General features: G+C 39.5%; 2 protein-coding genes across 5 annotated transcripts in view; one reads left to right on the top strand and one right to left on the bottom strand.

Annotated features, from left to right (window-relative positions):
- LOC101679208 (adenylate cyclase type 10) overlaps positions 1-22,205 on the bottom strand; it is a 40,964-nt gene extending 18,759 nt beyond the window's left edge. For 3 of the 4 annotated variants that reach the window (XR_006604147.1, XM_045071268.1, XM_045071269.1), the window contains exons 1-16: positions 22,005-22,205; positions 21,032-21,136; positions 17,898-17,936; positions 17,027-17,170; positions 12,922-13,127; positions 12,545-12,635; positions 12,363-12,451; positions 11,536-11,727; positions 10,724-10,845; positions 5,943-6,019; positions 5,650-5,839; positions 5,106-5,161; positions 4,225-4,378; positions 3,874-4,063; positions 2,602-2,688; positions 468-739 (exon numbers count right to left, since the gene is read on the bottom strand). Coding sequence is in view for 3 of the 4 variants with exons in the window: in XM_045071268.1 (XP_044927203.1) it covers positions 468-739; positions 2,602-2,688; positions 3,874-4,063; positions 4,225-4,378; positions 5,106-5,161; positions 5,650-5,839; positions 5,943-6,019; positions 10,724-10,845; positions 11,536-11,727; positions 12,363-12,451; positions 12,545-12,635; positions 12,922-13,127; positions 17,027-17,170; positions 17,898-17,936; positions 21,032-21,136; positions 22,005-22,164 (2,174 nt within the window). In the remaining variant the exon portion in view is untranslated. The other variant, XM_045071270.1, reaches the window with a different exon arrangement.
- Positions 1-25,233, top strand: part of TREML1 (triggering receptor expressed on myeloid cells like 1) — a 78,746-nt gene that overhangs the window by 33,316 nt on the left and 20,197 nt on the right. The gene's annotated exons all lie outside the window — the stretch shown is intronic.

The raw sequence follows: 25,233 nt of genomic DNA, 5'->3' as shown, positions 1-25,233 counted from the left end.
CTGAGGAATATTTCTTCTTTTGGTAAAGTCAGCTTTTGATGATATACACTAATGGAGGCAAGCAGCAACACAGAAATGTAAAAATAAATTTTTTTCTAATTAGTTTGAAATGTATTTTAGTAGTAACTTCTCTTTTTTAACTATTTTGTTTTTATTGCTATTAAAAAGAACTATTTTCCCCTACAAAGAGCCCTAGAAAGTGGCCTGACCACATATAACTGACACCAGAAGCAAGCCATCTCCTAGTCTGAACTGTCCTGTGAAAACCTGGATGATGGCCTAGAGAGGTAGCCCTTTAGTGGTTTACTAGGAGACTATCTATCCTTAAATCTGATCTTGGGTCTTATCATGGTTACTAAGGCCATTCTTTTCCCCCAACATGGGTAAGTGAGACCTGTGTCTTCTCACTTATATTATGGCACTGGCTCTGCCCTTAATGAAGTGCCCAGCTTGTCCTAGCCACTCACATCTGCAGCTCTTGGGGGATGCTCACCACCCCCAGTTCCCAACATGCCATTCTCAACAGTGAGGTTGTTGCCAACTTCAAAATGGGCACAAGGACAGCCTGAGAGCTCTGCAGGAAGTGTTGGGCACAGCCACACAGGGTGAAGATAGGGGTCAATGTCATCACCATGACGATGGGCACAGTGGAGAGTAATGTTTCCAAAAACTCCCAGGAAGCCGCATCCATATATTGGGCTTCATCAATGAGGAAAATCAGTGGTGTTTCCCTCACTGCCTGAAAATAACAGCAAAGAAACAGTGACAACCTTTGATTAGAAATGAAGTAACCTGATTTTCAAATGTACCATGAATTTCCCAACAGCAATTTAAATACAATATCAAAACAGTTTAGGATTTTTGAGCAAAGTGTATCCTAGGTCCAGGTAATATTTTATTTCATAAATATAAAATATAGCCAAGTATACCTAATTTCTAAAGAAATATACTTTCTTTGGACAAGAAAATAATCTAACTGAAAAATAAAATGAACATCAAAATATTCTCCAAATCAAACTTGAAGCTTTCAAACATTTCATTTTGGCCAAAGCTTCAAACTGTGGGAATTCATAATACTTTATATCAGTAACTTTCAAACCAGGCTGCACATCAGAATTAACTGAGTACTTCCTAAAACTACCAATTACCAGGCCCCACTCATGTAAACTTAAAAAAAAAATACTCATTTTTATCTACATTCCCCACTCCCTTGCTGCAGCAGGTAACCTTTCTAAGGTGTTCACTGTAATGCTTTTGTTTGTATTGTGTTCTTATAAAATGTGCATCCTTGTTTAGTTAAATAAATTTTCTATGTTAATGCTACTGTGTAAATCTCATTGTTTCTCTTTTTATTCAGAATTAAGACCACTCAGTATTGCAATGTTTTCATCTATTCCCTTACTTCTAAACTTCTGCATTATCCTGCATAGTGTTCATCCATGAGTTCATGCCAATGCCTCCCTCACCTCCACAAACACTGCAGTAAATAGATTACCCGAGACATAGGTCCAGGAGTGGAATTGCTAGGTCTAGAAGATGCAGTTTATTAAAATTTGACTAGTAACTTCTAGATTTCTTTCCAGAATGACTACATCAGTTTCTGCTCATAGATATTTTTGACTCTGTAATCTGGGTTAAGGCTTGAGTATATTTGTAATAAATAAGTAGTAAAACAGCTATCTGCTTGCATTCAGAAAACACTGTTTTAAATTAAGTTACTAAAATTTCATTAAGAATCAAGGGTCAAATAGAGCTACCCTATGACCCAGCAATTGCACTACTAGGTACTTACCCCAAAGATACAGATATAGTGAAAAAAAGGGCACATGCATCCCAACGTTTGTAATGGCAATGTCCACAATAACCGAACTGTGCAAGTGTGCAAGGAGCCAAGATGCCCTTCAACTGATGAATGGATATAGAAGATGTGGTCCATATATACAATGAAATAATACTCAGCCATCAGAAAGGATGAATACCCACCATTTGCATTGACATGGATGGAACTGGAGGGGATTATGCTGAGTGAAGTAAGTCAAGCAGGGAAAGGCAATTATCATATGATTTCACTCATACGTGGAACATAAGCAATAGCAGAGGAATACAAGGAAAGGGAGGGAAATTTGAAGGGGGAGAAATTAGAGAGGGAGATGACCATGAGATACTATGGACCTGGGAAACAAACTGAGGGTCTCAGAAAGGAGAGGGTGGGAGGAGGGGATAATAGAGTGATGGGTATTAAGGAGGGTACGTATTGTGATGTGCAGTCGATGTTATACATAACATAACATAACATAACATAACATTATGTGTACATATATACATAATGAATCACTGAACACTACATCAAAGACTAATGATGTACCATACAGTGGCTACCCGAACATAAAAAAAAAAAAAAGAAGAAGAACCAAGGATCAGGGAAGAGCAAAGAATTTTTCTTGTATTCTGTGTAATGGGATTGATTCAAGGTTAAAGATAGATAGAAGCAATGAAGATGTCACAAATAGGCCTAAGTCAAGGTGTACTATGGATAGATTAAAATAACCACAAACCACCTCCACATATTAAGAGTTAATGGTATGTAGCAAAAATACCCACCTCTTGAAGCACTTGAAAAAAACATGCCTTAACCTTCTTTTGTCTGGTCAGGTCATCCATGTGCGAAACTTTGAAGGACAAGGGAAACTAACCAGGAAAATTATTCATGTATTAGCATTCATAATGACAATCTAAAAAAAAATACACAGGTTCTCCAAAGTGAACAATGATTCTATTTTGAGTGAGAATGGGTTTCTTCTATAGGACTGGGCATAGGGTCACAAATGCCACTCCAACAACAATTAGAGTTCAGTGAGTGAGATGGAAAGTCAACTGGAGGTGAGAGAGAGAGAGGCGGGGGGGGGGTCCTTTTCATACCTAGACTCTGGCAAACCCTTAAAGGGTCATGACTAAGAAGTAAAGTGACAGGTTGGACTTAGCAATATCACTTTGGACAGCTCCAGTACCCCAGTTATTCCAAGTATGCCAGAATGAATGAGTGCATGAAATTGTCAGAAAGAATCACAACAGGCATCTCCTAACATTGTGCTAGGCCATGGCATGTGAGTTACCCCAGACCCAAGAGTCAAAGTGAGGTTTTTCCTACAGCACTTTGGCAAGAGCCAGAGCCCCAGGCAAGGCCTGTCTTAAAACAGGGCTATGCTGAGGGATTGGAGATTTTCCTTTTATCTATTTTCCATTAGATACAATGCCCTGCAGGTTTGGTAGATTAGGAGAAGTGATGGAGGAAGAATAAATGGAATTGTGGATTAGGGAATTCTTAGTCTGCTCACTCTTGGGTACCGCATAAACCCTAGACCACTAGAAGCTTTTGAGATTCAGTTGCTGGTCCAAGTGACAAACTAATGGCTAAGGTTAAAGAATAAAACATTTCAACTGACTTGAGAACACATGGATACAATTGCTGGGAAAACTCAACTGGTCAGTGCTAGCTTGACAGATTAAGCACTCACATTTATACTATGATCTCTTAAATACCACCTCCTTCAAAATATATGCACTGATCCCATTAAGTACTATAATCTTCATTTCACAGGTGAAAAAAAAATGTAGGCTCAGACAAAGTGATTTGTGCCATGACATTCCACGAGCAAGTGTTAGTCAGTCCTAGAACTACTCTCCTCAACAAAGAGAAGGCCTGAGTTTTGGTGTCAAAGGGATTTCAAATCTCAACCTTGTCATTGTTAATGGTGCATTCTTAGGCTATACACATATGGCCTAAGGGCATTAGATTAGAAAACAGTCCTGGGTCCAACTATCCATCAAAATTAACAATAGTAATCCAATTCAGAAAGCCACCGCCTTCATTACCTTCACAAAGAAGAGGTCATTAAAAAGGCAGTGAAGAGGTTCCTCTACTATCCCACGGAGCTGTTTGTGTAGGCACTCTTGCCGGTAATAGGCTGGACATGTATCAATGTCAAAGAAGATGGCCATGAGGGTCTGGATGGCATAGAAGCACTGCTTGAAATCTGCTTCCTTCAGCTTCAATGGTAACACCCTGGTGAATGTAATATGGTCACTGGGAGTCCCTTGACCTACAGAGAGGTTACTCACTTCACCAGCCCAAGGATGCTGAATCTAATGATAAAAGAGTCTCACGAGCAAGGGAAGGGAGCCTCAAGAGAAGTAGATGGTGAGCCAGAAAGCAGGAGTCTTTACCTATGCCCCTCCTTTTGGGCCATGAAATTTATTTCAGCCAACAGCTGACTTTTTCCATAGCCTTTTCCACCTTCATACAAAACTGCTTGTCCCTTCTTCTGGCGCAAACATTCCTGCTGTGCCATTTGGAAGGCTTCTAGTTCTTTCTCCCGGTCTGTAGAGAGACAGAGAGCACGTAATACTCTTGCATATTTTAGTAGACACTCCATTTATTTTGCAAAGGTAACTCTCATAATGATTTTTCCCTCTAGAGTCCTAGGCAGAATCCCAGTCTTTGATGAGGCTTCACATCCCTTTGCATAAAATCAACTCTGGACTATACAGAAATGTGTGTTGGACTTGGCAGTTTGCCCCTGAGCCCAAGAAATAACATTAAGAATAATTAGGGACCACACAGACATGGAAGCTACTATATCCTCTTAGCTTTTCGTAACAATTTCCATTATAACAATTTAGTCTTCAAAGTCAGTCAATGCGACATAAAGATAATAGACTAATAGATATAAATTAAGATAAATATAGAGAATATACAGTGTGTGTAGTAATAGTCTTGGTCCTCTCCCAGCTGTCTCGTGATGAAAAATTTTCCTCTAGAGATGACCCACAAGAAAATAAGCAGACCTCAAAAGCTGAACTCTGACTTACAAAGATTCTTACTAAATGTTGGTACTTCTCAAGCAAAGTGAGAAGACTCTACCTGAAGTGAAAACATTCAACACGGAAAAGAAATGGCAAGGCCTCTTCAAAATTAACATAAATTCAGTAAGAAGGCTGCTATTTTTTAATATAATGCTTAGAAGCACTTAGTCTTGCATTTTTAAAAAATCACATTTAACCATCTATAGCTGAAAAAAATATATGATTTAAGGTAGAAAACTCACCTAACAAAGGGTGATTTTTATTTCTATCTCTGGCCAAATGTCTCTTCCCAAACATTCTGGGAAAAAAGACAAAGGGAAACGTGTCTAGTAACAGATTGGGATAGATAGAATGTATATCTCTAAATAGCTAGAAGACAAATTGTCTCATCAGCAAGTACTTTCAGATAATTGAAAAGGTCCAGAGTTCTATATAAAAGAGTTTTAAAAAATTAAAAATCTTTGGGATCAGGAAGGGGAGAATACTGATTGTTCTAGGTCCAGAGAATTAAATTAATTGTGAGGTAAATAAAGTAAAAAAGAACACCCAGATTCATGACCTACTGGATTCTCTTCCTGTTGGATAGCAAGAAGTTCACTGAGGAATTAGCTAAGAGTTAAACAGAAAAGCTAAAGATCTCCGACAATAAACCCTCTTCTTATGTCTCTTATTCCTGTAGGCCAGGACTAGAAACATCTTTCTTTCTAGTTTCATACACTCAAACACTGATAATTCTATATCCTGATTCTGTAAAAGAGATGGGAATAAACTATTAATGACACTCACATACATCTTCTATGGCCAAGGTATTCATACATCTTCCCTGGGTTGGAGATATTTTTCATCATTTTCTCTGGGAGTTTCTTGAAGTTGTAAGCAGGCAGCATGGATCTTAGATATGTTACCTCATCGCAGGACACCAAACCTGGATAAGCAGTTATCATCCTGGCCACAAGGCTCACCTTTGGGCCAATAACTGTGTCAGAGAGACAGAAAGAAAAGGATAGGGAATTTTTGAACCATTTCCTCCACTTTGACCCCTTAAGTCACAGAGCTAATAATCCAATATCCTATTCTACCTGTATATTCATGTCTTGCAACTGCCCCAATCACGCCACAGAATACTGGTCCATTGGTGATACTGACAGAAACAAGCCTGGGGATCGGAAAAGCAACAGTGGGTAAATACCGTCAGAAGCTTCCAAGTCAGGCACTAAAGCTGTCACTCCTTAGATCTAGACATCTAGTTTTAGAGCTCAGAATAGAAAAGGCCAGAGACTGCTGTCTGTCTATATCACATGATGTGTATAAAGTTAAAAAGGGAAAAACAGTCCCCATATTCATGGAGTTTTAGTTGGGGAGCTATTAGCAGCAGAAGGACTAAAAAAAATTACCTTTTATCTGTTGGTTTATATGTTTTTTTGAAGTACTTTCAAATTGATTACTTCATCTGATGTTTTGAGGGATAATTAACAACAAATATGTGAGATATGTAGAGCAAATATTTTAATCCCGCTTGACAAACAAAATAAAAAACAAAAATCCACAACTGAAGGAGCTAATTAACTTTCCCAGAGTTACACAACAGAAATCAACAGAACAGTCAGAATGAGAATCCAGTCCCCTGACTCCTAGCCTAGTGTTACTTCCACTATACCATGCTGCCTCAGATAAAACCCCAAAATGAAAAATATATCAACAGTTACCAAAACATGGTTAACTGATCAAATAATGCTAGAATGTCAGAGTATAGGAATAATCAGAGGGTCAGGCTGTTGATGGAAGCCTTCCTACAGCAAATTAGTCTCTGGAATACATTTTAAAAATGAGTAATTTTTAAAAAATTCATTAATTTGTGCACAGGTTCAGTCACTTAACAAACACTGAGAAGTACGTACAGTACCAAGTCCTGGGCAAGGTGTTTAAAATATCTTGCTCTGAAAAAAAAGATTATCTTGCTCTGGAGAAATTCAGTCTCAGGCAGTGGGAAGGTAGTAGAAATTGAGGGAGATGAAGAGACATATTTATAAGTCAGTAAGACAAATACAATGTATTAGAAATCAGTACAGCCAATTAACAGAGCAAACAGAATGGACATACTAACTCATACTAGTCAGAAAAAGCACTCAGAAAGGAGAGGCTGTATGATTGGACTGTGCAGGATGAAGGGCTGCAAAAGCAGAGCAACAGCTTCTGTCCAGTGGGAAAAGGCAGAAACTCTGAAAAGCCTGCTGTATTTGTGCAAAACTAAAGCAGTTCAAGATGGCTACAGCACTAATGGTGTGTGCAGTAGGGACAAGTGAGGGGAGATGTGGTTCTACTTAGGCCAGGAATGGGAAAGCATTAGAAATAGGAATTATTTGGGGTGCCTGGGTGGCTCAGCGGGTTAAGCCTCTGCCTTCGGCTCAGGTCATGATCTCAGGGTCCTGGGATTGAGCCCTGCATCAGGCTTTCTGCTTGGCAGGGAGCCTGCTTCTGCCTCTCTCTCTCTCTCTCTCTCTCTGCCTGCCTCTCTGCCTACTTGTGATCTCTCTCTCTAGCAAATAAATAAAAAATAAATCTTTTAAAAAAAAAGAAATAGGAATTATTTAAAAAGGGGGCATACACCATTCCAGGTGAAGCCAAGGCTCAAAGGTGGCAAGTTCTTACATAACAGGGAATAATTAGATTTACTTGAGTTAAAATTTACTTGATGTGAAAATTTCACGTGACAGATATGATATGTGGATGGAGAGAGAGGGTACAATGAGGCACAAATTACTTTCAAGTTAAATCTACAAATAAACCATTTTTAGTTATTTACAGAGAGCATGAAAAGTGGCAATGCTAACACTATTGTTTCTATGCCATCAAAACTCTCTTGCTTTCCTCTAAGGCCAGGATTGAGGACTTTTTCTTGGGCCCATTGTTCAGAGTGAGTAAGAGAAAACCAAGACCTGAACCAGACAGTTGGTTTTGCTGCCACACAATAAGACTAAACATCTTTGGATGTTTCACCATGCTTCCTTCTTCTAAAACACCCTTTCTCGCTTTCCCCAAATGTTGAACTTCCTTTCTCAACCTGGTTCAAATGTTGTCTTTATAGTCAAGACTCCTCTGTGACCCCTGGAAGAATGGCTCTGTCTTCCCATAGCAATTTGCTGCAGCTCCTCTAGCATTTTATTCCTACACTTACATTTCATGGCATTAAAATTAGTCGTTTACCTAGTGGAGGAGGCAGTATTTTATTTCTCTTTACATTCATCACACCTAGCATGTGCCTGGCTTGTGAATGCTTGCCGAGTGGGTGCATTCACACATGCAATAAACTCAGCCACTAACAAGGCTATGAGAATGAACAAACCATACTATTCTCATTTCTTTCTACTCTTTCTTTCTACTCTATTCTCTCTTTCTTTCTACTGGACTTTAGAATTCCCCCTTGCTCTTCCTGGTAGTCTGTGTTCCTTCTTCTTCTTCTTCTTTTTTTTTTTAAGAGATGTTCTTCACTGATGAAAAAACTATATTCTTTAACATAAGTAAATATACAGAAAGTGTTTCTGGTGCCAAAGAATTATAATGAAGAGATTCTGAGACTACATTTGCTGAGTCTCAAAAATATTCTGGAGAAACAGTCACCAACCAGAAAAGCCTGATTAATCATAAAACTCAGAAAATCATCTTTTTCTGTAAATGAACTGAAAACTGAAAGTACTTCCTAGATTAGAAAGAAGAATTTATAAAATGATCCAAAGTGAATAGGGTCACTGAGAAAGGAGACCTGGAATGTGGTTTGGGGTCTGGGCAAGGCTGACATCATACAGAGGCCTGAGTTGTAGTCCCAGCTACTGATGTCACAAAGCAACTCTTCGGTTACATCTCTACACTTGGATTATGGGTGAAGAAGGCAAACTTAGCACCTGCTAGTACAGAATTTCCCAAAATATGCTCCTCAGAACAGTCATTCTTCTGGATGTTTTTAGGTCTTTCTGGAGAAAAGTGTTTGGTGATCAAGTAAATTTGAAATGTTGATTCAAATGTTGATGAAACAAGTTTCTTTATTATAAGACTCCTCAGAACTTTTTGATACTAATGTATATTGTGAACCTCCAAGAAGGAAATATAGTTTGCATCACTTTCCAAACACATTTGGCCATGAGAATCTTTTTTTCATGATTTATTAAGGAGCCAATGTTCTACCAACTACACTTCGGGAAATTACTCAATTAGTTATTATCTTCAAGGAAAAAAACACTGACCTGGAAACTAGCTTTCAGGCTTTGACATTGTCAAGCTATGCAGCTTACCGATATAATCTCTGGATCTTGGTTTCTAGATCTTAGTTCAGAAGGTCAGATTAAAAAAAAGGAGGACAGATTAGAGGAACTCCAAGATTATATTTAGCTCTTAAAAATCTACTGTATTCTAAAATAAAAAAGACCAAAAGCACAAAACTATGATCTGAGAAATGAATATCTCATTCAGGAGTAAAAGGCAGGACTCTCGAAGGCGACATGTCCATGTAAAATTCAAGAGCAGAAGAGACCAGCACTGGAAGAGATGGCCCAGCACATTTTATAAGAGGCAGCTGTTAGGTAATGAAAATGATACAGGATTTGATACTATATTAGAGAGAGAGAAGTGGGAAGTGGGCTGTAGGAGTACCTGCAGATCCCATCAGGTTTAAAAGAAGTGCCAATACATATGTGCCTTGGGCTAAGAGTTTGATTATCTATGAAGCATCTGAAACATCTTTCCTATCTGTAAAATAAAAAGTTGGGTCAGATCATTTCTAAGTTCCTTTTCAGTACTAATACTCTATAAGAATATTAGATAACATAAGATATATAATATAAGAAAATTATAGATATTAAAATGCCTCTACAATAGTATCACATTAGTAATATAGGTTTTCCCTTTTGGAGAGTATTTACATTTTATAAGAGGCAGCTGTTAGGTAATGAAAATGATACAGGATTTGAGGACAGAAGGTCTGGGTTTCATTATCAGCTCTGTGGTATGCTAGAAACTCCTCTTCTGTGGCCTTAGTTTCCTCACATGGAAAAGAGGGATAAAAACATTCACACTTGTAGCATATACAAAATATCCTATCTAAGTTGAAGTGCTATGTAATTTTTATTCATTTTGGATAAGTATGGCAAACAAATCTCTGACTTGATGTTAATGTTAAAAATAACTTTTCAAATTTATTTATGTATATACCTTCCTCAGGGCTTTCTAGTGGGGAAAAAAAAGTCATCTGAAAAATTTTAGCCCACACTGTTATAGTGCGACTAGTGGGAACATGGAATTTTCTATGCCTTTATTAGGACAAGGCTTTTGTAGAAGGTGGGAGGGTGGGGTAGATAAGGAGGAGGGAGATCAGTGAGAATTCCAGAAAAAATCAAGGGATAGGAAACACTAAGACTGAAAGGGAAGGAGAGTATTAACCAGTGGTGGTTCCTTCCTATCTTGGTAATTGCCCTACAACTTCTCTTCCCACATCTCCCCTCCCTGTAGATAGGCAGCCTTTGTTCTACATTCCCACGACATACAGATATGTTATTTGTATTATATTAATTTACACATTTGCTTGTTCCTTTGCAGTGTTCTTAAATCTTGTTATGGGTATTTGGCTCCTCCCTCTTCCACTCCATTAGGTAGAAACTTATCTTCATTTTCCCTGAGTACTGCTACTACCTAATTCTGTACCTACTGATTCCTTAATAGAGCTTATTTTCTGATTTCCCTTAGCATGTTCCCTCCCCTGTAAGCAGATTCTGGACACTCTCAACCCCAGCTACTTGTTACTGCCTCCTACCCTGCCTGAAGAGCCCCCTGGGGCCTGAGAAGCTCCTCTCTGCCCCACCTTCCTTCTCACTTGGTCTCAGCAAGATTCTCCCAGCAGAAGCTGAAGATGCTGAAGGAGCTCTCCAGGGCATGTGCACACTCATCTGGCTTCTTATCCCCTGGAAGGCCAAAAACACAGAAGAACATGCAGCCCTGGGACAGATGACAAAGAAGGAAAAGAGAAGTTTACCTGGTGAAAGACTATGCTTGCCTCAACTGGACCAACTCCCCTGAATGAAGCCAGAGCACTTCCCCACTGGTTTTCTGTTGGGAATATTGAGTAGGATTCATGAAAAGGACACTGGGACATATCAACATGGAGATTTAAAAAAAGAAGAAGAAATAATAAAATCTTGATTTAACTAATTCTACAAAGAACTGAAATTTAAAACACAAGATAAACTGATTTCAAGAACTTTTCAAAAATTCCATTTCTAGTATATAACTTGAGCTATCTACTCACATTTTTATTCACCTATAATGTCATGTATTATGATACTGCTCTTTTTCAAACTTCTCAATGGTCAGAAATATCTGATTATACTCACTTGACTAAAAGAACCAGAAAAATATGCTTTTGCTCTGATAACGATTTCTCAACAAGAATTTAAATTAAAAAAAAAAAAAGGACATGAGAGTAATCTTTAGTTACCCTGAAAATTAAATTAACCAGAACATCCCATTCCGTAACTATTACTAGTTGAACTTTCGATGTCCTATAGCTTGTCACAAAATACACAGCAGGGAATTTGCCTCACACATGTGTTATATGTTATGTGGGGAACAAGACTATTATCCCTCACTCACCTTTAATGCTGATGCGTCAAGTTTTCTTGTACTTACTTTCTCAAACATAAAGATCTGGCTTAGCTGGCCACCTCCTTTCTCTATGACTGTGGAGATATACAGGGCAGCCTCCTGGATAAGATGACATAAATGCAACATCCATGCTGTCTTGTTGAACTCTAGGCTGACCAAAACCATAGTCACAGTACGAAATTCGGATATGTACTCCATAGGTTGCCCTTCATCAATCTACAAAGACACAGTGAGTTATCTTGCCTGTATCTTCAACTCTCAGTATCATGTATAAGCATCTGAATTCTATATTCCATGATGAATATGAGAAAATAACTTACAAATGTCAGACACAAAACTTAAAATTCAGGTTTGAGAAGTATAGATGTACAAACCAGTACACTTGGAATTTAAAAAACTGTTTGACTTTAAACCTAATTCACTGATGAAATTTGCCACACTTTGATGTTTTCTCTTTATGAGTTAGTTTGATATGCCCATTCTATTAGTCATTATATCACTTACTAAGGGATTCATATAGATTCATATATACACAATCAATCAACACATATTTACCAAGCATATACTCTCTACCCTGTTTACAGTGTACTAGTTTCTTGAAGGAAAACTGAAAAACAGATATGTCTCCCACTTGCTAGAACTGAGAAATCTAAAATTATGACATGTCATCACAGGAACTGGTACAGATGGGGAAACCTGCTGGCATTACAACGGAGAGCAGGAGATGAAGATGAACTGGATTAATAGGAAAAGATCATATGATCTTTTGTAAATGACAAAAGATCTTTTGTAGACCTGTCAACATAAACACACACACAGTTTACATGATGACTCAAGAACTAGGAAATAACCTTCTTCAAAAGGTTTTTCGTTATGTGCTTTCGCAGGGTTTGTTCAAGCGCAGAGTCTGGATCCAACTCCAGGGCAGTTCTTAGAGTATCTGAGAAAAGGAAAACAAACAAATTGTCTCCAGCCATATGCAAAATTTATCTTTGAAATTTTGGGCTTGGGAAGAAAGGACCAAGTAACTTACCAGCACTTGTCCGGTAATGTGGCAGGTAATCAAGGCACTTGTCAAAATGCTCATCAAAATCAAATGGGTCAATGATCCGCATATCTCTTAACTAAAGAAAGGAAACCGCTCAATTGTATGCCCACCCACCAACTGCATTACTGTTGGTCCCTTAACAGAGGGGCTGAGGATGTCATTTCCCTTGTTGATCATGTATCTTTCCAGCCTCACTGTTCTGCCTCATCTAACTTCCTGGGAGGATATCCCCCACCTCCCTCCAAAATAGAGTTCCAGTGGTTGTTGGTTTGGTCAAGCCATATGCAACCACCACCAGAGCACTGCCCTGTGCAGTAGGAAGGCCTTTTCAGGACGTGCAGTGGATGGGACCAGCCTCCTACCTTCACAGCTTCATCCTCCCTCATGATTTCCACTTCAAACATGTACTGCTCACAGAGCTTCCAGCAGTTCCAGGACAAGACAATCTCATTTGCCTGAGCCAAACGCTGTGCTACCTGGACATCATCCACATCCCGCCCGATCACCAAGAGGTACTGTCGCTGCTCATCTCCAACAATAACCTGGAAAATCCGACCTGCAGATAGACCTATCCAGAAAAAAGGAGACAAGTGGTGAATAGTCAAACTCAACTGGAAAACTATGCAAAGGGTGGGGTCTGAAATCCTCACATTGCTCTATGTATCAGGCCAATCTTGTTATTGCAAAAATATTAGGTGAGCTTACCTTCAAAAATATTACTTTGCCCTGTATTTCCTCCTGTCATAAGCATACCCAGAGACATTCAAACAAACTTGGGTTGTATGGAAGAAGAATCAAGAGATCCTAGGCCTCTAAGATTTCTCTCTTTAAAATTGTTCTTCTAATAAACAACCAGGTTGTGATGGTAGAGACCTAATGGTTATGCTAAGAAACTCCTGCCACAGTGACTATACCACCTCCTCAGCGTATAATGAAGGCTAAGTGATTTTACCAGATAAAATACCAATCGGCATTTTACCAGGCTTGGGCTTTGCCATATACTTTTATTCTATCTCCTGTTTTTCTTATCCTGAGGCATTTCTTACTGCTAATATTGCTAAAAAACTGGTTTTCTTGCCAAGGAAAAAAGGACTATATCTGTTAAGCCTGCCCTTAGTTAAGTTACCCAATCCAAACTAAAAACAAAGGGAAAATACTTTCTAAAGAATTGCAGACACATACTTTTGGCCAAGATGGATTAACAGGTGGTATATTTACCATAATTCCCAGAACAAATGAAGAAACTAGAAAAAACACACAGAGTAACAGTTTTCAAGATATTGGACATCATGTAACAAAGGATAATGATAGCTGAGAGATGGGAAACAAACAAGATGAACCCTTTGGTACCCTGGTTTACTGCATGGAAGAGTTTCTAGGACTTCTCAAGGAAGAGAAGCCCAGGTATAGCCCAGAGGACACCTCAAGGTGAGGAAACAGAGCTAAGACCCGAGGAGGCCAAGCTGGCTAGAGTTTGCAGGGCATGTGAGTACTGGAGAGAAGTGTAGAGAAACAGAATTCCAGAGAATTGTACCAGATCCCCTACAAGTCTTTAGCTGAGTACTGAGAACTAATAAGTACATCAATGTCAGCAAATTACCTGAAACCAGGGAAAGAATCACCTGAAAAGTTTAGAAGGAACAATCCCCAATATCACACAGGGCTGGCAATAGTTCCTATTCCCACTAGCCAGAGTGCCAAACTTAATAATTCACAGGACATTAGGTACACAGTACTTAGAAGGGGTTTGCCTCCAGAATGGGGGCAAAACCAGCCCTAGACTAAACACTGCTGTGGTCCCAGCAAAGTTTAAAAGCAAAACCTGAAAAAAATTAAGCTAACCACACCTCAGAAGTATATACAAGAATATTTATAGAAGTATAAAAGAAATCCAGCATCCAACAAGGTTAAATTCACAGTGTCTGGCACCCACCCCAAAATAACCAGGCATGCAAAGAAGGAAAATATGATCCACAATGAGGAGAAAAATCAATCACAATGAGGAGAAAAATCAATTAATCAAGCCCAACCCAGAATAATGCAGATGACAGAATTAGTAAATAAGAAAAGATTAAAAGTTATAACTATATTCAAGAACCTAGAAAATGACTAAGTAGAGATTATATATATAAAAAAAAGGTCTCTGTACAGTTGAAAACACTGAAATAGAAACTATCCAAAATGAAACACAAGGAGGAAAAAAGAAATAATATCAATGACTTGTAGGACAATTTCAAGCAGCCTAATATGTGTATAATTGGACAGAGGAGGTGGAAGAGAGAAAAAAATTACTTAGAAAAATAATGGCAGAACATTTTCTAAATTTGATAAAACCCAAACTCTATAGATTCAGAATTTCAATGAGCTGCAAGCACAAGTGAAGAAAACTATACCAAGGGACATCATATCAGATTTATCCAAAACCAATGATAAAGAAAAAACCCTAACAGCAGCCAGAGGGGGGAAAAGACATTATATAAAAATAAGGATAAAGATGAAAGCAGATTCCCTTTGTGACACATTCTTCTGTCCCCTCATTCTGCCTAACACTCTGTGTCTGTTCCTGTGTGTTAGGAAAGCCAGCTACATCTTTTGCTCTTGCAGGTAGTAGGCAGGATGTGCACTTTTAATTAGTGGCACTGATCCTCCTCCACAGGGCATGTGTAGCTGATTCAGAGGCCAGAGGACTTGGGCACTTTGGACAGCAGGCAAGGGTAGGGTGTTTAATTTTAACAATGTGTGTGCATCCCCCATGGGAGGTCAGGAGATACAGTGTTGGCAGGGATTGTCTGGGTCTTCTCGGGGAGAGGATCCACAGCACCAGGACTGAGGCAGGTCTGGCTGGAGGGGACAGGGCACAGTATGATCAAACCCATAGGCAGCGGTGTGTTTATGATGAGGGGCAGGGGAGGAAAATAGCACATGCCAGCTCCTTGGTTCCTGGAGAAGTCCCTCAGAGAACTCTGAGATTAGTAACCAACTCTCCTTCCCATAAGCCACAGGCGCCTTTCAAACTTCTGCTTCCAAGCTGTATCTCTGTACACCATTTTCTGTGCTGTCTATTTTAGGGCAGAGGCTCAGCTTCCTTTAGGGCAGAGGCTCAGCTTCCTATCACTAGCTGAGCTCTCTCAGAATCAAGCCCACTGTTTTTTAAAGTTCCAGGCTTTAAGTCCCACTGATAATAAGCACTCTTGTTACTTCTCCCTCTCCATCTGCCTTTTGCTCCTCTGCTTGTGCTCTCTGTCAAATAAGTAAATATTTAAAAAAGAAGATATCTCACACACACAAACACACATGCACACATGCATACACAATGGAATATTATTCAGCCATAAAAAATGAAACCTTGCCATTTGAAACAACATGGATGGAGCTAAGAGTACAATGTTAAAGGAAATAAGTCAGAGAAAGACAAATATCATATGATTTCATACCTATGTGGAATTTAAGAAACAAATGAACAAAAGGGGGGGGAAGAAAGGCAAACCAAGAAATAGATTCTTAACTATAGAAAACAAACTGATGGTTACGGAGTGGGGGGATGGGGTGGGGGGGATGGGTGAAATAGGTGGTGGGAATGAAGGAGGGCACTTGTGATGAGCACTGGGTGATGTAAGAAATTGCTGAATCACTGTATTGTACACCTGAAGCTAATATAACAGTTTTTCCTCCAATAGGTAACTTTTATTAGTTTCTTATATATCTTTCTAGTGTTTCTTTATACAAATAGGAACAAACAAAAAAATTCTTATTTTTCGTCTTTATATACAAGGTAGCATACCACAGGGCTTTGCATCTTGCTTTTTCTCAACTATATTTTGAAGCTATATCAGAATACCTTTTTAAAGTTGCAGAAAATCTCATTGAGTAGACATATTGTTTATTTAAACAGTCTCCTTTAGATAGTTTTATTAAAAACCATATTGCAATAAAAAATCATGTACCTATAACATTGCACACATACTCAGGTATACCTATAGGATAAATATTTAGAAGTGGGATTGCTAGGTTGAGAATAAATGCATTTGGAATCTCAACACAGATTACCAAAATTATTCTTCATAGCAGTTGTACCGCCGTTGACTCCCACTAGCAGTGTGTATGAGAGTGTTTATTCCTCATTGCCTCATCAACAGTGTGTTCAGGATTTGAATTTTAATATCTATAGGTGAGAAATAATCTCAATGTACTTTCAACTGGCATTTTTCTTATTATGAAATTGAGTATTTTTTCACATGTTAAAAGAGATGTATTTCTTTGTCTATGTACTATTTATTCATGTCCTTTCTCATCTTTCCCATCTCTTAAAATGTTAGTCTTTTGTTGATTTCTACGTGTTCTATTTCTAATATTTACCCTTTGTGTATATGATATAAGCTGCAGATTTTTTTTTCAGGTTGTCATTTATATTTTGAATTTTTATAGATTTTTTTTTTTTAAATTTATCACTCTTTTAGTAGCTACTACCTATCTTTAGCTTTAGGTCCTGGCCTTCTCTCGTATGGTAGATTCCAAATTTCTCCTGTATCTCCAGACTGCATTTTGCCACCAGGGTAATGATGTCACTGAGTTGATTCTGTTTCACTGTCCAGAGTGCCAGGAGCACATTCCCTGCAGACACACAAGACAGGATGACAAGGATCAAATATCTGTATTCTCCTGATCTGGGTAAAGCCCCCAATAAGGCAGAAAATATCATGCAAGGTGTCAGGCAAGGTTCTTTGGCCCTATAAATTATGCTTGGTTAAAATACTGCCTTAAAGCCTCAAAACCACTCATCGTATAAAAAACAAGACAAGGCAGAAGCTGAAACATTCCTATAGTTTATTTTTGATAATCTTCCCTCCACCAGTATACTAACAGAATGGGAGGGGCACTAACTAAGAGGTTCATAAAATATAAGTTCATGTTCAAATTTAATTTCAAGGTTGGCTTAATTAAGTTTAAAAAAAGAGGCCAAGCATATGGCTATCAATGATCCTGAGAGTTCTCCAAATTGGAGATTTTGCCTCCTCCTTATCTTACACATAGCTTTTGCTCTCAGGACTAAGTTTCTCATTAGTTTTCTCATGCAACTAAGTGCTTTATAGGCACTTATTTGTCTGTCATTCAATTAAGCAAAATGTAAAGCATCTTTGAACTTAATATGGGCAAGGTTTTTCTATTAGACTGAGAGAATCTTTGAGCCAGTGACTGTGCCTTCTTCATTTTGTTTCCCCAGGGCTGAGTACATATTAAATAATAAAACAATGCTGAATAAACAAATATGCCAAATTCCACCTAAATGAAGTCTTCCTCACTCACGGTCCTTTAAATATTCAGAAAAACTGAAAAATACCTGTGATATTTAGGATATCTCCTCCAAAACAAAGAACATCTGAAATCAAGTAAATGAGAGAAGATAATGCATCAAAATCAGATATACTAGATCATAGCAGAATTATATATGATTAGAAGAATGTTCTACTGAATTTTTCCTCGTATCTTATCTGGTCTATTTGTTCTCTCCAAGGGACCCTTTCCTTTCCCTTAGCTTCTCCCCAAATCTGTCTGTACCTATATCCATCTTCTTGAAAATGAAAGAAATACTGCTGTTCTCTTCAAGGTCACCCCCCTGGACTCTGGATCCTAGCCCCTTCTACTCCCTCCCTTATCTCCTCTCCACTAGGATCATTTCCATTAATATCTTTAAAAATGAAAACAAAACACAAGAAAGTTTATCCACCTATTCTTGATTCTACCTTTTCTTGCTATTAGCTCCATTTTTCTGCTTCATCTCCAGCAAAAAATTTCTCAAAAGTGTTGGCCGTATACAATTTGCTCCTTGTATCCTAGTCACTCTTAAACTTTTTCTCTACCATTCTCTTCTCCACTTCAGTAAAATTTATCAAGATCATCAATGGCATTCACCTTGCTAAATTCAGTATTTTCTCACAGCACTGTACTTTATACCTTTCATTTTCAACTCAGCCAGCCCCAGCCCTCTTCTCTTAGAGACACTACTTCTATTTTGGCTTCAGCAACACCACAATATACTACCTGGCTGTTTTATAATTTCTTTTTAAAGTTCTTTCTCTCTAATCATAGTCTGTCCTGGAGTCCCTCAAGCCTCAGTCTAAGGCTCTTTCTCTTTATTTACACTCTCTTCATGTGGACTCAATCAGTTCCTAACTCTAACATCTTTATGCCATCAACTCACTTTTTGTCTCTAACAAAGATCTGTTCTCTGAGCTCCAGGTTCCATCATAGCTACTGACTTCATTTTTTCATTTGAATGACTTATTGACATCTCAACTCCGTATATTCAAAACAGAACACTTGATTTTCTTTCTCAAAGTCCAGTCTTGTTCAACTCGGTAAGTGACACCACCATCATTCAGTTATGAAAGCCAAAAAAATCTTCAGAGTCACTTTCCTCACTATTTCCCACTGATAGCAATATACCAGCAAATCTTGTCTGCTAAACCTGCAAAACACATTGCAGATCAATTCGTCTCCTTATGGCTCCACTCCCTTATCCCTAGACCAGGGGTTTCCACCTTGCCTGTAACCTTGGCTTCAACATTGGAATAGCCTGTGAAACTTTAAAAAAAATCCTTATTTCTGGGCTTACCCAAAGGTATCCTGATTTAGTTGGTCTGGGGTAAAGCCTAGACACTAAGGTTTTTAAAAAGCTCCCCGAGTGGTTATTTAATGTGCTGCGAAGGTTGAGAACCACTACCCTAGACCAAATCAGCATCATCTCTCCACAGCTGCTACAACTTCCTCCTCTAGCTTCCATTCTTACCACTTGCCCTCTATAAGCTCCCTATAATGCAGTCTCCATGAGGCAGTTAAAACGAGCTATAAAAGTGTAAATCGGATCACATTACCCCCTTGCCAGAACCTTTTAACAGTTTCCCTTTATACAAAAATATATAATCCAAACTCCTTGTGGCCTACAGAGTTCAATGATCTCCAATCTCACCTCAAGCCACTCTTTTCCCTGCTAGTTATGTGTTAGCCACACTGGTCTTCTTAGTTCCTAGAACACAGCAAGCTTCCTCTCATTTTAGAAGCTTCGCACTTGGCATCCTTCTGCCTGAAATACTTTACTCCTCACTCTTCACAAGGTGTTTCTCTCGTCCTTTGTGTTTCAGCTTCAGAGGAGCCTCCTATGACCATCTTACCTAACAGAGAAGATCTCTCACTCTACAATTCTTTTTTACCACTACACCCTATTTATTTCCTTTGCGAAATGTATAATCTATAATTATCTTGTTATCTCTCCCACAAACATGGAAACTTCAAGAGGGCAACTATTACATTTTATTTTCCCTTGTACTTCTATTATCCAGTAATTCCTGGTGTTATAATATAATTTCCATCTCTCCCTTTCATCTAAACTTGATGAGAAAAATCCAAAGGCCTTTCACAAGTGTTCCTCAGGGGTAAGAGGCAAGTCAAATAAACAAGTTCCTAAAGGAGATTCCACAAAGTAAGAATTCTGGTGAATCTCAGAATTATGCACATGACTGTATGGACATTGTCAATGAAAGAATGGAATGTTATATAAGTACCAAAGGTTTCAGGACCAAAATAATTGCTGGGGGTAGGTCTAACTAGAGGAGGTTTTGCACACCCTGCACCTTTTACAGTGCATATCAGAGAATGGCACTAAAGGGCACCGGGGTGGCTCAGCTGGTTAAACATCTGCCTTCAGTTCAGATCCGATCCCAGGCTCTCTGCTCAGCTGGGAATCTGCTTCTCCCTCTGCTGCACCCCCTGCTTCTCTTCTTTCTCTCAAATGAATAAATAAAATATTTAAAAAATTAAATTAAATTTAAAAAAAAGAATATATACTCAAAACATTCACGGCACATATAAGGAGCTATTTATTTTTTCTTCCCCAGATTAGGCTAATTTCCACGAGCTTAATATATGGCAGAAGATGAAGAAAACACTCAGTCCTACTTCACAGGATCAAAATGCAGTAAGAAAATGAGAAAGTGTTTTGTAAATTATATTGGATATAAACACATGTGGCACATCACATTATTGTTAGAAGAGGCAACCTGAGGAATACTTTGTTTTGAAATAAGATTTAAACATTCAAAGTAAAAATTAAAATTAGTTTCCCCCCTTTCTGAACATTGAGTCAACAGGATGTGAAAGTAGGTAGAATGGAAGATACAGGCAAAAATCTAGCTTGTTAGTTGCAAAAAAGAAATAAAATAAAAGCCTGCTTCTCCCTCTCCTCCCAGCTCATGCTCTTTCCCTATCTCTGTCTCTCTCTCTCTCAAATAAACAAAAATCTTAAAAAAAAAACAACCCAAAACATGAAAAAGGAATGAATGAATGAATGAATGAACGATGATTAACACTAAATGAATAACCCTTTAGTATTTTTTCAAGTAGCCCAAACCCCCTCCTGTTACAAACCCTCAGGAACCCAGCACCACACCTCCTGACTTCCCTACAAAAGTCACTCACGCTCCACGATGTCACTAATGTAATAACTGAAGATGTGGGCCAGTTTGTCCATGTCATTTTCCGACTTGCAGGTCAGGCTGAACCTATCCATTAATGCTGTAAACCCTAGCCGACAAAACAAAAATTACGTTAGCTGCAAATCCTGAACTTTTAGGCTCTATTCCCTGCTCGTATCAGGCCAGTGTAAAGAAGCAGATCTCCTCCAGTTAAGTAATTGCATGACCTTTTAACAAGTGTTCATATTCGGGACCTGGCTGGTAGCTGCCGCCTCTGAGAATCCAGGGAGCCACACCCCCTTCGTTTCCAGGAGCTGCAGATCAAGATTCACCCACAAGCACCCCCTTTCATCTCTAGCCTGTTACCCCGTTTCTGCCATGTCCTCTTTAAGCTCTCTGGACAAAGAGAAATAGGATTTCTCCCCCACGTGAGGGACGGAGAGACCAAAGACGGGGGGGATGGATTAAAACTTTATGGACAACTCAGATGGTGAGCTCCTCGAGGTCAGGCACCTTCAGATCACTCATCTTCAGATCCATGCCACAAACTCTACAGTATTTGTTAAGTGAGCGACTCTCGAAGTAGCTGCTGGATCTCTAATTCCTAGAGCGGTGGCGGGCACACACTTAGGGACCCAAAAAGGAATTAAGTGAGCGGAAGAAAGAACTGGCTGAGGCGGTATGCGTATTGGGAGAAAACTTGGGTTCAAAGCCTGCCGAGTGGTCCCGCAAAAGTCCTTTCCCGTTTCTGAGTTTCCTTTCATGTCTGAAGTGAACTCTAGGACTACGCCAGACCATTCCAGGAGTCCTCCAGCTCTGAAACTGACCCTCCAGATTTCTCGAGGAGGCGGCGGCGAGCAGTTAAGCCGCGCCTTTGCTTGCCTCAGCGCCAGGCCCGTAACCGCCGACGCCTCTCGGAGCCGGGCCCCAACTGCCGCCCCTCGGGGAGGGCGGGAGAGCGACGCGCCTCCCCTCACCCGTCACGTGGACGCCAAGGAGGACGCCCTGGGCCGTGGCGAGCTCGGGTTCCGATCCCCGGGGCTTCCTGAACACCAGAAGGTCGGGAAGCAGCGCCGCCAACCGGGCCTCTACAGGCCAGAGAGGCGGCAGCGCAGCCACCCGCTCGCCGGTCGCCATGGCGGCGGCGGGGCTGGCCGCCAAGCTACCGGAAACGGGGTTTCTCCGGGTAGCAGCCAATCCGCAACGACGGCCTTGGCGGGTCCCTTGAACCAACCAATCAGTGCGGGCCTTCTTGGGGGCGGTGCCAATCCGGCGCGGTCGGACCTCCGGCCCCTTCACCCCCGTGCCCTGCTTGAGACCTCTACGAGGTAGATAAGCAGCGGACTTGGAGAGGGGCAGTGCGTTCCAGAGAGGCTTGAGATGACGCTTAAGAATCTTTAACCATGAGCATGCTTCTGCAGTAAGACAGATGATCTCAGTGTCAATAGAGGGGTCTTCTGTCATCAGAGTGGAATGCTGGCTCATCTTTGAATTTCTAAGGGCAGTGTTCCATTTAGCATCTGACTAAAGCAACCTCAGTATGGTCTTTAAATTTCACACTCTTAGATTAAGGCTATGTAATAGTCACTGCCTTAACTGTTAGAGAATTTCTTCTGTTTCTCTTATCTGCCAGGACAGGTCTATAGGGTGTCTCCTGAGAGTGCTCCTGGGGTTACTTTGCTCTAGATCCAGCTCCTGGTTCCGTGTGTGGTAAAGGCCTATCTGAGGTTGCCCGTCAGTCGCTCAGATTCTTGGGAGAATTCACATTAGTAACAGGATGAGTATGTTGTCGATTTTTAACAATCAGGAAAGCATCCGTGTTTTTTCTGCAGAAATTTAAAAAGAAAACATCTAAAAATTACAGCTTCACTATCTTTAGTTCTACAAGACCCAATCAGTGCTGTTTCGGTGATAACTGATGTGAAAATGTTGGGGTTTGGGAGCAAACAGCCAAGAAAGAATTCTTGAAGCATCTTCCGTGCAAAAGCTTTTATTAAAGCACAGGGACAAGACCCTAGGGAGTGAGCAGTGGCTGATTATATCCTTGCAAGTTGGGAGGGCGTTAGGGATAGTGTAAAGAATTTAGGAGCAAAGTTTCCAGGATCTTGAGGGGCCATTTATTACCCTCTACTAAAATCTTAGTCATGAAACCCTTCAGATGTTTTATCAGTGGGCCATATGCTTGGAGGATGATTGCCAACATATATTTTGGGGAGTAGACATAAAGAAAGCTTCCAGACGACTTTTTTTTTTTTTTTAATGTTAAAGAAAGTCCTGGAGGATAGGCTAATGTCAAGCTAAGGTTGCCTTTTGCTCTTAGCAAGGTATTAACATGTAGGCAGCGGAGTTCCTAGAGGAAGGTCACTCTGCCTTTTCAAGTACTGGTCAATGGACTGTGAGTTGTAAGGAAATTTAATTTTCTTTTTCTGTATTTCTTTTACCTTTGTTCTCCCCATCAATAACTGAAAGGCTTATTTTGCTTGTGGAATTACTTCATCAAATTTTGGTTAACACTTACAGTAGTAAGACGAAATATACAATCAGTGCACAGGTGCAGAGAATACTTCCTTAGCAGGAGGGAGGGCCAAAAGGGAAGAAAAGAGTAAGGAAAAGACACACAAGTAAGAGGCCTGGACACTGCAAATTTGACACTGTCTATGGAGCTCCCACGTGTCTACAAAGATCACAATTTCGACATTATAAACACAACCTAGAACCTAAGAAATGTGAAAATTCAAAAATCCCTTTTTAGTATTTTTACAAATTTATTTTAAAAAATAACAATTGCAATGACATCAATGATCGATCATCTGTATTCCCCCTACTGCTAGGAGAAAAACCTATATTGTTGAGTCCCAAAGGAAAATCAAGACATTATTATCAGGCACCCAACAGCCAGAAAAAGCTCTGTTGGTCCAGTGGTATAGACACCGACATATGTTCAATGTACCAGTGCAATTAAAATATATACATTTACAATTATCTTGCCAAAAAGAGCACTCAAGAAGTGAAGTAATTATGCATTAAACCAATTATTCACTCATCCATTCACTCTCTGCGTCTATGAAGTCATCACTACAGTCACAAGGACAAATAAAAGAACTAGTAACAAAAAAAAACCAAACCTCAAACCCCCACTTTGTGGATTATGATGTGTTAAAATGGCCACAACAAAAGGGTCAGGAGCTATCTGAAATGCAGTGACAAAATGACAACTGAAGCATTTCTTTCAACAAAACACAACTCAAACTTGCGGGGGGGGAAAATTCTGCAACAATATGAGGTTGATACTACTATGTACAAACTTACAGACACAAATAAATAGCATTTTAGAACTGCTGTTGGCTTAGATCTGAGGACTTTCTTTCTGATCTCTGTATCTTACTTTCTGATCTCTGTATCTTAAAGACTCCTAAACAAACCAAGGGTAGAAACTCCTCATTGTTTTTCATGAACTATCATCTGAAAATCTTGGGGCTTACTGAATAAAAATCAACATCTGAAACTTAAGTCAAGAGCCAGAAGTTTCTGGTGAGCCTATCAAAGGATTTGGTCTTTCCTGTCATCTGAAAGCCAGGATAGAGGGCTATAGATACCAGGGACTAGAGAGAGATTTTACTTCCTGCTTTCTTTGCATAGCTCTGTTCCTCTTTTTCCATCATTCCAATTATTTCCCTTCGTGATGTTTTCTTCAGAGGGTTTATTTTCCCTCTTAATACAATAAGAGTAATAAAATTAGAGTCAATTCTTACTCTTGGTATTTAAATCAAAACCAAATGATCTGTAAAAGAATTAGGTTTTCCTTGTTTCTAGAGAAGGCAACTCTTTTCTCAAGTATCATCATAGTTTTCCCCAGGTTCAACATCTAGAAATAAAATTAGAAGTAGAATAGAAAATTTCTGAGGCACAGTCCTTCTGGGAACTATAGCCCAATTCTTGACCCTGCCAGCATCACCACTACCAGTCGCCAGCTTATCCCCAGAAGGTGGATGCAATGTAAAAACCTTTCTGCTATACAAGGCCTGTGTAGAAAAGGGGAAACATGGAAACTGGCACCAAAGAATCAGCTGCCAGAGGAAGAAAAGAGAAAGTTCACTCTCTGGGGCCAACACAAAACAAAGTGCTACAGGAGTGAAGCCAACATTCACCTTAAATTCGACAAGGTAAGCTGGAATATATCCAGGAGAGTGTGATTGAACAATGCTT

The sequence above is a fragment of the Mustela putorius genome, unplaced genomic scaffold, assembly GCF_011764305.1.
Source record: "Mustela putorius furo isolate JIRA1106 unplaced genomic scaffold, ASM1176430v1.1 tig00003983_pilon_pilon_pilon, whole genome shotgun sequence".
NCBI classification, from domain to species: domain Eukaryota; kingdom Metazoa; phylum Chordata; class Mammalia; order Carnivora; family Mustelidae; genus Mustela; species Mustela putorius.
This window is presented reverse-complemented; position numbering and strand designations above follow the sequence as displayed.